This window comes from Aulonocara stuartgranti (assembly GCF_965226115.1).
Source record: "Aulonocara stuartgranti genome assembly, chromosome: 1".
In the NCBI taxonomy this organism is placed as follows: domain Eukaryota; kingdom Metazoa; phylum Chordata; class Actinopteri; order Cichliformes; family Cichlidae; genus Aulonocara; species Aulonocara stuartgranti.
The window spans coordinates 22,653,444-22,668,846 of NC_138939.1; the positions used below are offsets into that span (position 1 = coordinate 22,653,444).

At 41.3% G+C, this 15,403-nt stretch overlaps 2 protein-coding genes across 3 annotated transcripts in view; one reads left to right on the forward strand and one right to left on the reverse strand.

The window, feature by feature from the left end:
• Window positions 1–14,242, forward strand: part of ano5b (anoctamin 5b) — a 31,039-nt gene extending 16,797 nt beyond the window's left edge. For both annotated transcript variants that reach the window (XM_082521391.1, XM_082521392.1), the window contains 17 exons: window positions 1,866–1,934; window positions 2,111–2,395; window positions 2,587–2,706; window positions 2,782–2,888; window positions 2,969–3,103; window positions 6,565–6,670; window positions 6,943–7,003; window positions 7,322–7,473; window positions 7,799–7,873; window positions 7,959–8,205; window positions 8,304–8,482; window positions 8,608–8,705; window positions 10,137–10,267; window positions 10,373–10,578; window positions 10,699–10,877; window positions 11,631–11,736; window positions 11,854–14,242. In XM_082521391.1, coding sequence (XP_082377517.1) covers window positions 1,866–1,934; window positions 2,111–2,395; window positions 2,587–2,706; window positions 2,782–2,888; window positions 2,969–3,103; window positions 6,565–6,670; window positions 6,943–7,003; window positions 7,322–7,473; window positions 7,799–7,873; window positions 7,959–8,205; window positions 8,304–8,482; window positions 8,608–8,705; window positions 10,137–10,267; window positions 10,373–10,578; window positions 10,699–10,877; window positions 11,631–11,736; window positions 11,854–12,081 — 2,484 coding nt within the window. In that variant the 3' untranslated portion in view covers window positions 12,082–14,242. The remainder of the gene's footprint in view (window positions 1–1,865; window positions 1,935–2,110; window positions 2,396–2,586; window positions 2,707–2,781; window positions 2,889–2,968; window positions 3,104–6,564; window positions 6,671–6,942; window positions 7,004–7,321; window positions 7,474–7,798; window positions 7,874–7,958; window positions 8,206–8,303; window positions 8,483–8,607; window positions 8,706–10,136; window positions 10,268–10,372; window positions 10,579–10,698; window positions 10,878–11,630; window positions 11,737–11,853) is intronic.
• LOC309703837 (uncharacterized protein) overlaps window positions 1–15,403 on the reverse strand; it is a 435,129-nt gene that overhangs the window by 387,157 nt on the left and 32,569 nt on the right. The window lies entirely within an intron of this gene.

Here is a 15,403-nt window from a genome sequence, read left to right on the forward strand (position 1 = left end):
AATGTACACGACCTTCTGAATATAAATGAAAGGAAATTACTGTGACAGTGTGACACAAGGCTAGGCTTTACTCAGTAGCGTTTAGTCAGCTCTACTGATTATATTCTGAGTAGTCTTTAGCTCAAGAGGTAGAACAGGTCATCTGAGTGGAAGGTTGGTGGTTCAATCCCTGGCTGCTTCAGTCTGCATGCCAGATACTGAACCCCAATGTGCATTTACCAGGATGTGAATGTTACATTAGCACTCAGGTGTAGAAAAAAGTGCACGTTGTATGAAATGCTTTGAGTGCTCCAGTAGAGTCAATTTACCGTTTATGGAGCATATTCAAAGTATCTATATTACACTTACAGGATACGGTGTCAGAGAAAATGCAGCTTACTGAAACCTACAGTAATCTGGTCTGGAGCAGGTTATCTAATAGTTACTATGCTGATTTTCTTTTATAGTACACCCCTCTGAACACTTATTATGTCATGCTTAAGTTTACCACATAAGAGATCTGATTCACTATTTAATGGCAAATTCCAGTATTTTCTTTTAACAACCTCCAAACTCGAGACAAATGGCAGTAGACTGAGTCTTATCCCTTTTAAAAATACTTTCCTTAATCCTCCAGGAGGGACTTATCAGTGGGGTGCATACTCTCAGAGTATCACATACACCCACTGGATAACAAGGAAAACCACAAAGAGACACATGCTCCCACAACAAGTGGCATCTGTCTCATCTAATGTCCATGTGGCCTAGCATATATAAAAAAGACACAGAGCTCTAAGATCCAGGATAGCAGAGCACAGGAGCTGCGTCTGGATACAGGGCCAGTGCTGCTCAGTTGCATTTCAGGGAGAAAAATCACTGATGCAGTGACATAGAGCACACTAGATCCCCAAGGAAGTGTTATAAATACCCTTGCACTCCGAGGAGAAGATGTTTACATTTTCACTCTCACAGCCCTCACGGATAAGATTGTACGAGATCAAACATTCATATGTAGGTATGATCTTGGTAATACAGTTTTTTGTTAACTTTGCTGAAATGTATTCACTCAATCAAATGCAAATGTTTTGTCATTTGCTAGGGTACCCTCATGTTAACCACACCTGGCACCACAGGGCGTATAGGGGTGCGTGATGTATAAATATGGGCGTGTTCACCTCTGTTCTAAAAGTTTGATCTGACCAAGATGATGCTGGATGTTGAATAGCAAAACGACAACGTTCAAGCTCACGTGGGTTTTAGCAGACGTTAGAAAACCAGACATGGTACACTTTCATGATGGCATCTGAAATGTTCTGCATGAGTTTCCAAACATCCAACACAAACATGACACTTTTTGTCATTTGCTTTAAGAGGCTTGCCAAGATTTCAACTTTAACCACATTTTTGTATCTGTCATTTGAATACACTGAATATATACATAAGCTATTTTTTATAGCTCACTGTTGTCATGTTTTATTTTGATTCATTCAAAGTGTATCAAATAAAGGTACATTTTTATATTTTTAAATGTTTTGTTATGTGGCCATCCCTCCCTACATTAAGGAGTGAAGGTCACTTTTGTGCTTCTGTAGCAGACATGTGGGCAGTTGTGCTGTCAGTTACTGACATGCTCAGTGCCTGTTGTTGATTAAGATGTCAACTTTTCCCTGAATAAGTTGCTGGTGCTTTACCAGTTTTAATCCGAAACCCGTGCCTGTAGGCCTTCATACCTTCATTTGGGAAAACTGTAAAGGTTTGAGTCGTAAATACTCATAAATAAATAGGAAAAGGCTTTGGCTGAATGTCCCTGTCATGGATCCGTAAAAAGGAAAACAGGCATGAGTCTGTTGAGCGCCAATGTTTTTGGTTTGTGTGTTTATCCACAGGAGAGAAGGAGGGCGTTTGAAGCCAACCTGGAGAAAAGAGGACTGGAACTGGAGACAGAAGACAAATCGGTAAGAAATTCAACTGTGTAGTTCAAGCGCCACCTAGTGGACAGTGTGCTAAGGCACACCTGAGTCCAGATATAATTGTCTTAAAGGGATGGCTCAGTGTTTGACAATGCCATGATTATTGCCTCAAAAATCCTAACAAAGATGCTTCCTTTAAGTGTTCCTTATTTTTCCACCAGGACTCCAAGGACCAAAAGACCTATTTCCTAAAGATCCACGCTCCAAGGGATGTACTGGCCACCTACGCTGATGTCTTGAAGATTAAAGTTCCCTTCAAGAAGAGTGACATTCCTCAAAGTCAGGATGTCGCTCTGGAGTGGCTCACGCAGCCTTTTCGACTGCCGGGCAACATCATGCACCCAGAACCGGACTATTTCACCTACCACTTCGACAAGACCAAGACTGACTTCTTCCTCATCGGGGACAAAGACACTTTCTTCCCACCATCCACAAGAAATAGAATTGTTAGTATTTCAAAGATATATTTTAAATCTCTTAATGATTTTGTTTTTTATTAATTAAGATCCTTTTATGGGTTTTACCCCAATGACCACAAAAGTGTTTTGTATCAGTCAGGCAAAACGTAAAATGCATTTGGCTGAAAGGGTAAATCCAAATCCTTTAATCTTCTGTTAAACCTCCTTCTCGTTGGTAGGTGTTCTACATCCTGTCTCGTTGTGCGTACTACAAAGAGGGGCAGAAAGATAGAGAAAAGACGGGAATCAAGCGATTACTCAGCAATGGGACCTACACGGCGGCCTTCCCCCTTCATGATGTAAGACACGTTGCCAACTTCAAAGTGTGTTTTGTTCAGCGGGTCCTGTTTTGACATTGTGTCTTTCGCTTTCAGTGTCGGTACTGGAAAAAGGGCAGAAATGCAGAGGAGCGTTACAACCTGTACAAGCACTGGGCCAGGTTTCTCTGCTTTTATAAAGAGCAGCCCCTCAACCTCATCAAGTAAACAAACACACGTCCCATATCATCTTACGTCTAAAATTTCCATTTGTCTTGATGTTAAACTCTTCATTTGCTTGCAGGAAGTACTACGGAGAAAAGATCGGGATCTACTTTGCCTGGTTGGGTTTCTACACAGAGATGCTCTTTTTGGCAGCTGTTGTGGGCCTTATATGTTTCATCTATGGAGTGCTCAGTTATGATGACAACATAACAAGGTTAGTGCCACCAGGGGGCATCGCAGCTGTTTGGACAAACCTAAGTAAACAATTTACTTCATCTACTTTATACAGGAAGAAGTCTTTTTATTACTGTAAGTACACCTGGCTAAAAATAAGCTTATCTGATGTTGCAGTAAATCCTGCTTCCTGTGAAGGTTATAGTTTTTTTTTCTTTTGTTTTGCTTAAATTATTTTAGAAAGAGACTAATTACACTTTGCAGTCAATTAAAGCAAAGTTATATTTTGTCTGTTATATGTAGTCTATATTGAGCAGAGTAGGCTAGTTAACATACACAGCGCTCTCTATAATGTAGAAGGTCATCAGCACCACAAACTGCAACCTTCCAAATAATAATAGCTCTCAGACTGTTTACTGTAAATCATAACAATAAAACTTTTCATGATCTGACATTTTAGCTGACTGCAATAGTTCAGGCTAGGGGAGACCATTAAACTGCCATTTAAGTGTATGTAATTGTTGACCACAGGCAGAGAGGTGGTACAGTGAAAAGGTCCTGGCTTCAAATCCATCCTTTCTCTGCGGGTATTCTGGCTTCCTCCCACAGTGCAAGGACATGCATTTAGTGGGGTTAGGTTAACTGGTGATTCTAAAATGCCAATAGGTATGATTGTGTGTGTGTTAACCCTGCGGAGCTGGTGAACTTTCCAAGGTGTACCCCGGCTCTCACCCTGTACTAGCTGGGATGGGCTCCAGCTGCCCTGCAACCCTGAACTGGATAAGAGGAGGAGAATAGATGGATAATTGCTGACCAGTGAAAACTAAAACCAGCAGGCATATTGTATAATAAGAACCTGTGCTCTTTAAGGAAGGCACACTGATATTTTTTCTCACATTCACCAACAAGGGGGCTGGTGGAGTCAGTGATGGACTACTTGTTTCACCTGTTTAACAGTCATAAAGTGTGTGCTGGGATTAATGTCAGGGCTCTGTGCAGGACTTTCAAACTGGTTAATTTCTATATAAACTATGTGGACAAAAGTATTGGGCCACACCGCTTCACCTGTGAATTCAAGCGTTTACAGTCCCATTACTATAAATATATACAGTGGGGCAAAAAAGTATTTAGTCAGCCACCGATTGTGCAAGTTCCCCCACCTAAAATGATGACAGAGGTCAGTAATTTGCACCAGAGGTACACTTCAACTGTGAGAGACAGAATGTGAAAAAAAAAATCCATGAATCCACATGGTAGGATTTGTAAAGAATTTATTCGTAAATCAGGGTGGAAAATAAGTATTTGGTCAATAACAAAAATACAACTCAATACTTTGTAACATAACCTTTGTTGGCAATAACAGAGGTCAAACGTTTACTATAGGTCTTTACCAGGTTTGCACACACAGTAGCTGGTATTTTGGCCCATTCCTCCATGCAGATCTTCTCGAGAGCAGTGATGTTTTGGGGCTGTCGCCGAGCAACACGGACTTTCAACTCCCGCCACAGATTTTCTATGGGGTTGAGGTCTGGAGACTGGCTAGGCCACTCCAGGACTTTCAAATGCTTCTTACGGAGCCACTCCTTTGTTGCCCGGGCGGTGTGTTTTGGATCATTGTCATGTTGGAAGACCCAGCCTCGTTTCATCTTCAAAGTTCTCACTGATGGAAGGAGGTTTTGGCTCAAAATCTCACGATACATGGCCCCATTCATTCTGTCCTTAACACGGATCAGTCGTCCTGTCCCCTTGGCAGAAAAACAGCCCCATAGCATGATGTTTCCACCCCCATGCTTCACAGTAGGTATGGTGTTCTTGGGATGCAACTCAGTATTCTTCGTCCTCCAAACACGACGAGTTGAGTTTATACCAAAAGTTCTACTTTGGTTTCATCTGACCACATGACATTCTCCCAATCCTCTGCTGTATCATCCATGTGCTCTCTGGCAAACTTCAGACGGGCCTGGACATGCACTGGCTTCAGCAGCGGAACACGTCTGGCACTGCGGGATTTGATTCCCTGCCGTTGTAGTGTGTTACTGATGGTGACCTTTGTTACTTTGGTCCCAGCTCTCTGCAGGTCATTCACCAGGTCCCCCCGTGTGGTTCTGGGATCTTTGCTCACCATTCTCATGATCATTTTGACCCCACGGGATGTGATCTTGCGTGGAGCCCCAGATCGAGGGAGATTATCAGTGGTCTTGTATGTCTTCCATTTTCTGATGATTGCTCCCACAGTTGATTTTTTCACACCAAGCTGCTTGCCTATTGTAGATTCACTCTTCCCAGTCTGGTGCAGGTCTACAATACTTTTCCTGGTGTCCTTCGAAAGCTCTTTGGTCTTGGCCATGGCGGAGTTTGGAGTCTGACTGTTTGAGGCTGTGGACAGGTGTCTTTTATACAGATGATGAGTTCAAACAGGTGCCATTCATACAGGTAACGAGTGGGGGACAGAAAAGCTTCTTACAGAAGACGTTACAGGTCTGTGAGAGCCAGAGATTTTCCTTGTTTGAGGTGACCAAATACTTATTTTCCACCCTGATTTACGAATAAATTCTTTACAAATCCTACCATGTGGATTCATGGATTTTTTTTTTCACATTCTGTCTCTCACAGTTGAAGTGTACCTCTGGTGCAAATTACTGACCTCTGTCATGATTTTAAGTGGGGGAACTTGCACAATCGGTGGCTGACTAAATACTTTTTTGCCCCACTGTATAATATATATAAATATAAAACCAAGCACCAAGCTATGCAGACTGTAGCTGTTGTGTTTGTGCTCTTTTCTTTGTCACCAGTGTTTACATCCTATCACACTCTTGTCACAGATAGAAAGACACTTTTTCAATCCATTTAAAAACCAAATAAAATATAAAGGTTCTAGACTTCCTGCTCAGCCCTCTGCCTCACACCTCCTCCAGTGCACTTTGGGTCAGATTCAGGGTCTTCAGCTGGTAACCTGTCACTAATGTTTCACCCTGTACCCTGTACATCTCCAGGTGAGGCGGCAATTGGCTACATCAGGATATCCCTCTGCCACCCCCTGCATCTGACCCTCCTCTGTAGCCACAAACAGTAGCTCATTTCCTCCACTTCTTCGGCTAGTTCCTTGACAGACCTCTGCAGGCTTGCGCCTCTTGTCCCTGTAGTTGGTGGAGCTGGATCACCGAACTGTTCACAAAAAAACCCTGCACACCCAATTTTAAGTGGATAAATGGAGGCTGCCCAGCCTGCAGTTCACTGCCAGATCCGAGCACTTGAGCCACTTTAGGTCATGTGCCGCTACTATGCCCTCTAGGTCTAGAATGGACGAACAACACACGAGGCCAGAGGAAACCGTGAATGTGCTTTAGAGCGATGAAATGTCCCTTTAATGCTTATACTATGGCAAAATACCCTTTTTAGACAATATTATATACAGACACTTTGAATATTATTGAATTGCCTTCTACTGTGTGTACTGTATGTTCATCTGTGGGTTTCTTTATTTTGTTTTATTTTTAGCAAAGAAATATGTGACCCTAAAATAGGAGGCAGTATCATGATGTGTCCTCTTTGCGATAAAAACTGCACTTTCTGGAGGCTCGACTCAACGTGTCTCTCATCCTGGGTAATTATTCCATTTCATATATTAGCTGGTCGCGTTATTATAATTTCATTTACACATATGTTACATTGTATCAATTTATTTAAATCAATGCGGTTTATGTAATCAGTGAAAAAAGGTCAACTATTATTGCATAGACTAAAATGTTTTAGATTGACCACATTTAATCATACAGCTACATACTGAGTAACCAGCATGTTACCCTGTTTGTTCCCAGCATGTGATCTCTTGTGCTTGTCTGAGGAACCTATACTTTTCCATATTCTCTCTTCCAGCAATCCCATCTGTTTGATAATGAGGCAACCGTGTTCTTTGCCATGTTTATGGGGATCTGGGGTAAGTGTCAGTCTGTGCCGCTCTTGCTGTTTTTGACTTCTGTAGGAGATCCAACGAAACCCCCTCCTGTTGGCCAGATTTTCCCAGTTAAAGCCCTTTCACACGAAAAGAGCGTCCAACTTTGCCTAAACTGCTCCAGTCCGGGAAGATTTGCTGGCACAATTATGCTGTTATGCCAAAGCAGCGGGGCTGTTTGTAGGTAGCATAGCATAAAATGCAGCATAAAGCCAAATGGATGTGAGAGTTATGAGAGTTTTGATCGATCTTGACCAGTTATGGTTTTTAAAAAATGCCGTGTCTTTTTCTTGACTTTGACAGTAACTCTGTTTTTGGAGTTCTGGAAGCGGCGCCAGGCCCGGCTGGAGTACGAGTGGGACTTGGTGGACTTTGAAGAGGAACAGCAAGAGCTTCAAACTCGGCCTGAGTTTGAGATCAAATGCACTAACAGGAGACTCAACAAGATCACACAGGTGCTTTTCAAACTATTAAAGTTATAATAGGCAAAAAGCTTGGACCTAAAGGAAAAAATGGGAATTACACTGAGTACAAAGAGTGCTCCTCTCTCTGTTTTAAGGCTCCCCTTCCCAGGATTTAAACCTCATTCTCACAGGTTAAAGCCCTCATTGCATTTTGCACCCATTTCCCTCTTCCTGCTCCTTTACACTGCCAAACCTCCTGCCTCCCACTCGGCTTTCTAAAGCTGGAAAAACAGATATTGCAGTTAAATTTGCTGAAAAGGTTATTTGGTATTTTTCTGTCTGTCTGAGCTTTAAATAACAACAATTTATCTTTCAGGAAATGGAGCCATATCTCCCCCTCCACACCAGGTGTGCTCGCTACTGCCTCTCTGGAGCCACTGTTACATTCTGGGTAAGCGATTATTCAGCTGAAGTGCATGTGTGTGTGATTTTATAACTAGTCACAGCTTTATAAATCATGTGTGTTCTCTCCACAGATTTCTTTGATTCTGGCCTGTATTACTGGGGTCATAGCATATAGGTTGGCTGTCTATGCATCCTTCGCAAGTATCATTGGCAACCATAAAGGAGAGTCCGGCAACCATAAAAACAAGACCCTGCTAGTCGGCGGATTGATCACCCCACAGCTGGCGACTTCTGTCACCGCTTCCTGCATCAATTTTGTCATCATCATGATCCTTAACTTCTTTTATGAGAAGGTGGCCATCTGGATCACTGATATGGGTACTGGGATTTAATTGGGCAAACAGGATTTAGAAAATACAATAAAACTGATGATTTACTATCTGATCTGCTAACTGATGATGCTTTGCTTCCTGCAGAAATACCAAAAACTCACCTGGAATATGAGAACAGGTTGATTACGAAGATGTTCATGTTCCAGTTTGTCAACTACTACTCCTCCTGCTTCTATGTGGCCTTCTTCAAAGGCAAATTTGTGGGTTACCCGGGTAACTACACATACATGTTTGGCAAATGGAAGAAATTTAGGAATGAGGAGGTGAGTTTTAAAAGACAGCATTTAAGCATTGTTTCTTTTTTTCTAAACTGAGACGTATTTCTTTAAGCAGACATCCTCATAAATACAAGAAATGTGACAGAAAAGCCTGTCTCTTGCTGTCCTAGTGTGACCCCGGAGGCTGCCTGATAGAGCTGACCACACAGCTGTTGATCGTCATGGCGGGGAAACAGTTATGGGGGAACATTCAAGAAGCTCTGCTGCCGTGAGTACCGTCAAATGTTTGTCTTATTTGGCCGAACAATAAGCCACAATCTGTGAAACCATCATCAGCTCCAAAGTCTGGAAAAAAGTCAGAGATTTACATGAAACCACAAAGATAATACATTAACTATCTATGGCGTAAAGTTTAGTTAAAAATATTTTACCCTACCCTTAGAAAGAAATGTCCAAGAGTAAAAAATGTAACTTCAATTTCAGCAAATATGAAGTTAATTTTCATATAAACATTTAATCCAACAACCAAATAACTGTGTGTTAAAGTCCTCTCCAACCTCCTGACGCACACACACACACACACATGTAGACACAGCATCATTTACATATACACACTATTGCTTACCCACACACATCACAGTTAAGTGTATGACACTTAACATGCCACATTCACACAAGCACTGACTCTAAACTGAGTGCTGTCTGAATGCTCTCTTCACACACATTCATACTCCGATGGATGCATCAGAGAGCAACTTGGGGTTAGTGTCTTGCCCAAGGATACTTGGCATGCAGACTAGAGGAGCCAGCGATTGAACCACCAACCTTCCGATCAGTAGGTGACCTGCTCTACCTCCTGAGCTACAGTCACCCCACTCCTAAGGACCCGAGTCCCTGCTTTAACACACCTAATTAAAGTGATTCGCGTATTAAACGCCTGATAACAAGATGATCACTTGAATTAAGTGTGCTGTAGCAGGAAAGCACCTAAAAACCTAAACAAGTATCCACAAGGATCGGCATCTAGAAGCACTAGCAAAAATTGTCAAACCAGGGCCTAACATTGGGGGTGGAGCCTATCCCAGCTGTCATAGGGCAAGAGGCCAGGTACACCCAAACCCCTCCATTTAACGCACGGAGCCACCACATCCAGTTCCCATTGTGAATTTGACTGTATTGCTCTTTGTATTGCCTCACCTTACCTGATTAGGTAGAAAAATGCCTTGCTTGTTGACAGTCTTCCATCATACAGTAAATTTTCTAAAGCCTGAAAACAAAGCCCAGAGGCAGTTGGGAGAGTTTCCTCTCTTGAATTACATTAAACTGAAAAGCTGTCGTGCATTTTTTGTCCAGCCATGCTAAAAGAATTTCTGCCTATTGCAGCTTAAAAGTGTAAGTGAAGATCATTAGCTGGATTTTAAGTGCCTGGCGCATAAATGAAAGCGACTTAACAGAAAACAGTATTTATAAAAAACTAAAAAAAATCACACTTTTTACATGAACCCATGACAAAATGAAACCTTCTTGAACCTTTGAAATTGCTACAAAACAAGCAGGGACTTTAGAGGTGCTGAGGTGGTGTCTTAAACTCCCAGAGGAGAACTGCATCTTAAAATCTGCAGCTTGACGTCACCATTCTTGCTCTGAAAATCTCGTTGTGGAAAGCTCCACCATATTTTTTCCATATTTTTTTTGCTAGGTTGATGCGTAACTGGTGGAGCAGCAGAAAGGGACGTCACAACCCCGAGAACCATTACAGTCGATGGGAGCAGGATCATGTTCTGCAGAACTTCAGCCAGCTGGGCCTGTTCTACGAGTACCTAGAGATGGGTGAGATGCTTCACTAGTCTCTCTGATAAATTCAAATATCAATTAAAAAGTCACATTAAACAGGAAATGTTTAACTTGTCCTGACTGCTTTCCCTGTAATTCCAGTGATCCAGTTTGGCTTCATCACTCTCTTTGTGGCCTCTTTCCCCTTGGCCCCCCTTTTGGCCCTGTTCAACAACATCCTGGAAATCAGGGTGGACGCCTGGAAGTTCACCACCCAGTTTAGGCGACCAGTGGCATCCAAGGCTCGAAACATCGGAGCATGGCAGGAGATCCTAAATTCAGTGGCCATCTTGTCTGTTGTTACCAATGTGAGTTTTTTTTCCCCTTTCATCGCATTTAAAATGAGGTTAAACTTCATGAGATAGTGCTTACGTATCAGCCTGGAAATAAGCTTCAGAAACAACTTTTTGTGGTCCCTTTTCTTCCAGGCTTTCATCATGGCCTTCACCTCAGACATGATCCCCCGTATGGTGTACCTGTATGCCTACAGCAACAGTACCAGCATGAAGGGCTACATCAACAGCAGCCTGTCAGAATACAGAATACCGATACGACCACAAAATATGACTGAGGACAACTGGTTTCGTCACTTCAATACGACCTGCAGGTATTAGAGCTGAAAGAAGCTCTTTAGATATTTTCAGCATATTTAAAGCATTAATAAATATCCTTTACAAAATATTGGTAGAATGAGTTAACCAATGAAAGTCATTGCAAGACTCTGCAGTTCGTGCCTGTCAATGGAGTGTTTTAGGATCTTTCATCTGAGATTCAGGCTCACTAATCTTACAGTGTTGTTTCCAGCTGCTACATGCAGCAATTGGTGGTGAAAAGGCTTTCGTGAGGCAAAAATCAGAGTAAATATTTGGCATTCTCACTGACTGTAGATGAGTACTAATGTTGTGTTTACATGTTAGCAAACATAACTTTTATGAAAGGCATTTCATCAAACTTGTCAGTTAGGTTCAAATTACTGTTTGCACAGATCTACGTACTTTTCAGTTTATTCATGTTTCTGTCTGTTATGGGAGCCTTATTGTACACTCACTGGTAACTTCATTAGGCACACACTGCTAGCAGCATATTGAACCCTCTTTCGACTTAAGAATTGCCTTATTTCTTCATGGTTGGCTGGAAAAGTTCCTCAGAGATGTTGGTTCACATTGACATGACAGCTTCTGTAGCCCATTCACTTCAATTTATAAGGTTCTTCTGCAAGCATTGGTGGTGTATCGAGTGGTTATTTGAGTTAGTTTCCCCCAGAGATGTCAAACACTGGATATTTTCTCATTTTCAGACCATTCTCTGCAAACCCTTGACATTTTTGCATGTGACGCCGCTCTCTTGTTGGTCTGTACAGATACCGTGACTACCGGCACCCTCCAGGCCACAAGAACGAGTACACTCACACCATGCAGTTCTGGCACATCCTGGCAGCCAAAATGGCCTTCATTATTATCATGGAAGTAAGACAAAATACACTTTTCCCTCACACGTTCCTCACTCGTAAAAATAAATAAATAAATAATAACCTGAATTAATGTTGCAAAGTGATGATATCTTTACCAACGCTCTCTTTGCAGCATGTGGTCTTTGTGGTGAAGTTCTTTATTGCGTGGATGATCCCAGACGTCCCGTCAGATGTGAAGGCGCGCATCAAGCGAGAACGATACCTGATTCAAGAACACCTGCATAACTACGAGGTGGAAAGGCTCAAACTGCAGCTGAGTGCCAGCTTCATCACAGAGCCGCAAACTTCGGAAACGTCGTTGACGCCAGACAAACACGAAGTGCTTTCTGAGTGCCTGTAGCACCTGCGTCGCACCTCCAGCTAACCAAGCCGAGGGCGGACATGTCTGTGTATTCTCTTCTCCCTGAGAACAGCCATATGCAAGGGCTTCTGTCTTTGAATTCAAAACGCTATTTGTTTCATTTTGGATGGACAATAAAGCCTTCCACATTATACTCCTATGTTAGGAAACGCATAGATACAGCATTTAAAATCCAGTGCAGTATAACATTTTATTTTCCTTAAAATCAGCTTCTTTTGCAGACGAAGCGTTCATTTTCCATAAAAACTGTATTTACATTCATCTTTCTTTGTCATAAAAGCATAATCTCTGTGTTTTCTGATACAGTTAAGGTTTGTTTTCTTGAATGTGTGACAGTGGGTTTGATTCCTCTTTAAAGAGCTGACTGTGACGTCAATTTAGTATTCTGCATGCTAGTCTTTGATGAGAATGAAGGACTGAATATTTAGTCAGTTGTGAATGTAGAAAACACTCATGCTTACAAATATTTAAAAACATATGCGAGATGAAACACAAGTCAACTGGCGGTGCTTCCTCGGACAGCTTCACCATGATTAGTTTTTTATTTTTATTTTAATAGGTAGCTACATAACAATATGTCTACTGATCTACAGCCGAGCTAGTAGACTATGAGTTTCATTGTTTGAGTGTTTATTATATGTAGAAAAAAGCTCTTTAAAACTGTGCATTTGAAAACCAAGTACCTCCATCACACTGCAGTAACACTGTAACAATCAGATGTGTGGTGTTTTTCCACTCACTCTGACCTGAGTTAGCGACAGAAATAATGCGTTAAGACAGCAGCTGCAGGCTCGTGTCTGATCTTCTGCTTGTATTACCAAGTTGCTGCGGGACCAATTGTAAAGTTTCTCTAAAAACAAACAAACAAACAAAATAGACTACATGAAGAACACGTTGTCAGGGCGCTGGACAGATCATGTGTTGGTTTTACTTTTCCCCGTTTATACAATAAATGGCCAACTTTTAATTTTCAACTTTCACATTAGTTATGTCACCACATATTATTAATCGTCCAACCGCAAGCTGAGAACTATACAGGAAGCAGATCTTCTTGTAGCCTGGTGGGGATATGTATGAGTAACATGAAATGGTTTTAGTAACCAGCTCATTAACTATAGCTGACGTCTAAGTGCTGCTGTAGATATAAAGATGCTGTTTTTTTAAGGGGCTATAGTGCAATTAATTTATTGATCCATTTCTGCCCTGTGGCCTGAAGCATTTGTGTTTAGAGTTACTATTTTTATGCTTTTACATTTGCCTATAAAAGACCTTGCAGCATTTGGGTTCTTTCTTTTAGATCAGGGGTCCCCAATCTCAGTCCACGAGGGCCAGTGTCCCTGCAGGTTTTAGATGTCTTCTTGATCCATCACAGATTTAAATGGATAAATGACCTCCTCAACATGTCCTGAAGTTCTCCAGAGGCCTGGTAATCATGTGATTCAGGTGTGTTGACCCAGGGTGAGATCTAAAACCTGGAGGGACACCGGCCCTCGTGGACTGGGATTGGGGACCCCTGTTTTAGATTGTCCTCTTCATCACCTCGTAACTGGCCAAGAAGCAGTGTTAGCTCAGACAGCTCTTCCACCACACTAATGAAAAATAAGACTCCTGCTTTACATTTTACATTGTAGCAAGCGTCTGATTGATTATTTTTTTAATAAGTTGATCATTTGTCATATAGAGTGCGTATAAATCTGTTATGCTTTTTTAGGTTTCCGTGTTTGTGCTTTAACTTCTTACAGTAAAGCGGCTGATGCAATCAGCAGGATATATCTGACAGTCGACACTCACTCCAGTCTCAGGATTTAAAATCTTTCAGTGTCTGTTGAGCATGACTGTTTACTGAGGCGTGCAAAATCCCGCAACATCCATGATGGACTTCCCAACAAACGAATGCCTTAAACATCTGTCTTAATTTGTTTTTGTATGTTTTTTTTTAAAGAAAAAAAATTCCTATCTGTTTCTCAACATCTGTTGCATAGTATTTGTTACTGCTGCAAACTATGTGCAGTGTACCAGTTTTGTGCATGAACTGTGATCATGTAAATATTTTGTCAGTATCAATATGTAAGTTTTCTGTCGACTGTTGAACAGGAACTTATTAAAATTGTTAAAATTCCCAATAAATAAAGAAAAGTCATTTTTTGTTGGAGCTTTATTTTCAATTACAATAAGACACCCAGCGCATCTATGTTTTGCATCTTTCTCCAACATAAAGATCTCATCCAACTTTATTTTAAGATCACGTTTTTCTCCACAGAAAAACATCTGTACAATTTAAACAAGCTTAACAGTTAATATTTGGCACAACCACCTTTATTCTTCAACACAGCCTGAACTCTCTTAAGCTGCTTTTTAGTCATTTCTTTAAGTAGTCTTCAGGAATAGTTCTCCTGTTTTCTTGAAGGACATTCAAAGCTCTGCCTTTTTCTGTATTTTGTGTCAAGATAATCCAACACTGCTTCGGTAATGTTGATGTCCAGGCTCTGCAGAGGCTGATCTATGACTGACAGTGCTCCATTTTGTGTTTTTATATATTTGCTGAAAATACTTTGTCCTTAATGAGGCTCCACTGTGTTTTACAGACTGACCTGTAAATATTCAAGACAATTTGAACTAAAATTGTCAAATCTGGATTCATTGGTCCATCAGACCTCTCGCTGCTGATTTTCAGTCCAGTCCTTGTGTAATGTGGAATACCTCAGCCTTTCCTCTCTGTTTCCCTCTCTTATGGTTTTTACAGCCACCTTTCCATTAAAACCATGTCTGGTGAGGCTTCTGTGAACTGTGGATGAATCAACTGAAGGGCCGAATGCATCTCTCACGTCTGCTGATTTTTTTCCCTATATCTTAAAAGACATAACTTTCAGATGCTGTTCATCAGTGGTTTTTAGTCCATTTCTCTTGTCCTCCCCTTGTCCAGTTTCTTGATTTTTTTTAAGGAAACTTTTTTCTAAGGTTTTTATAGCTCTTTGGGGAATCACCTTGTTGATAAATAAGTACAGTTTTATCCCTGTCAAACTGTGTTATTGTCAGCATTTTTCATATATTCAACTGAAGAAAGGGGAACAAATTCTGTGTTTTTGTGTCAGGCTACTTGTAACAAAGTGTCTCAAGATAGAATATATCTCTGGTTCTTTGCTGAGTTGTCTGTTATATGTAGACAACTCACTGGTTCATCACTTGGTTTAGGCGGCTTTTATGCTTGAATGTTAACAACAAAGAAACACTCGAACGAAAGTCTTGCTCCTTTGAAACGTGTGTGCACTTTCATCAGGTCAGTGTAAGAACTATGCACACT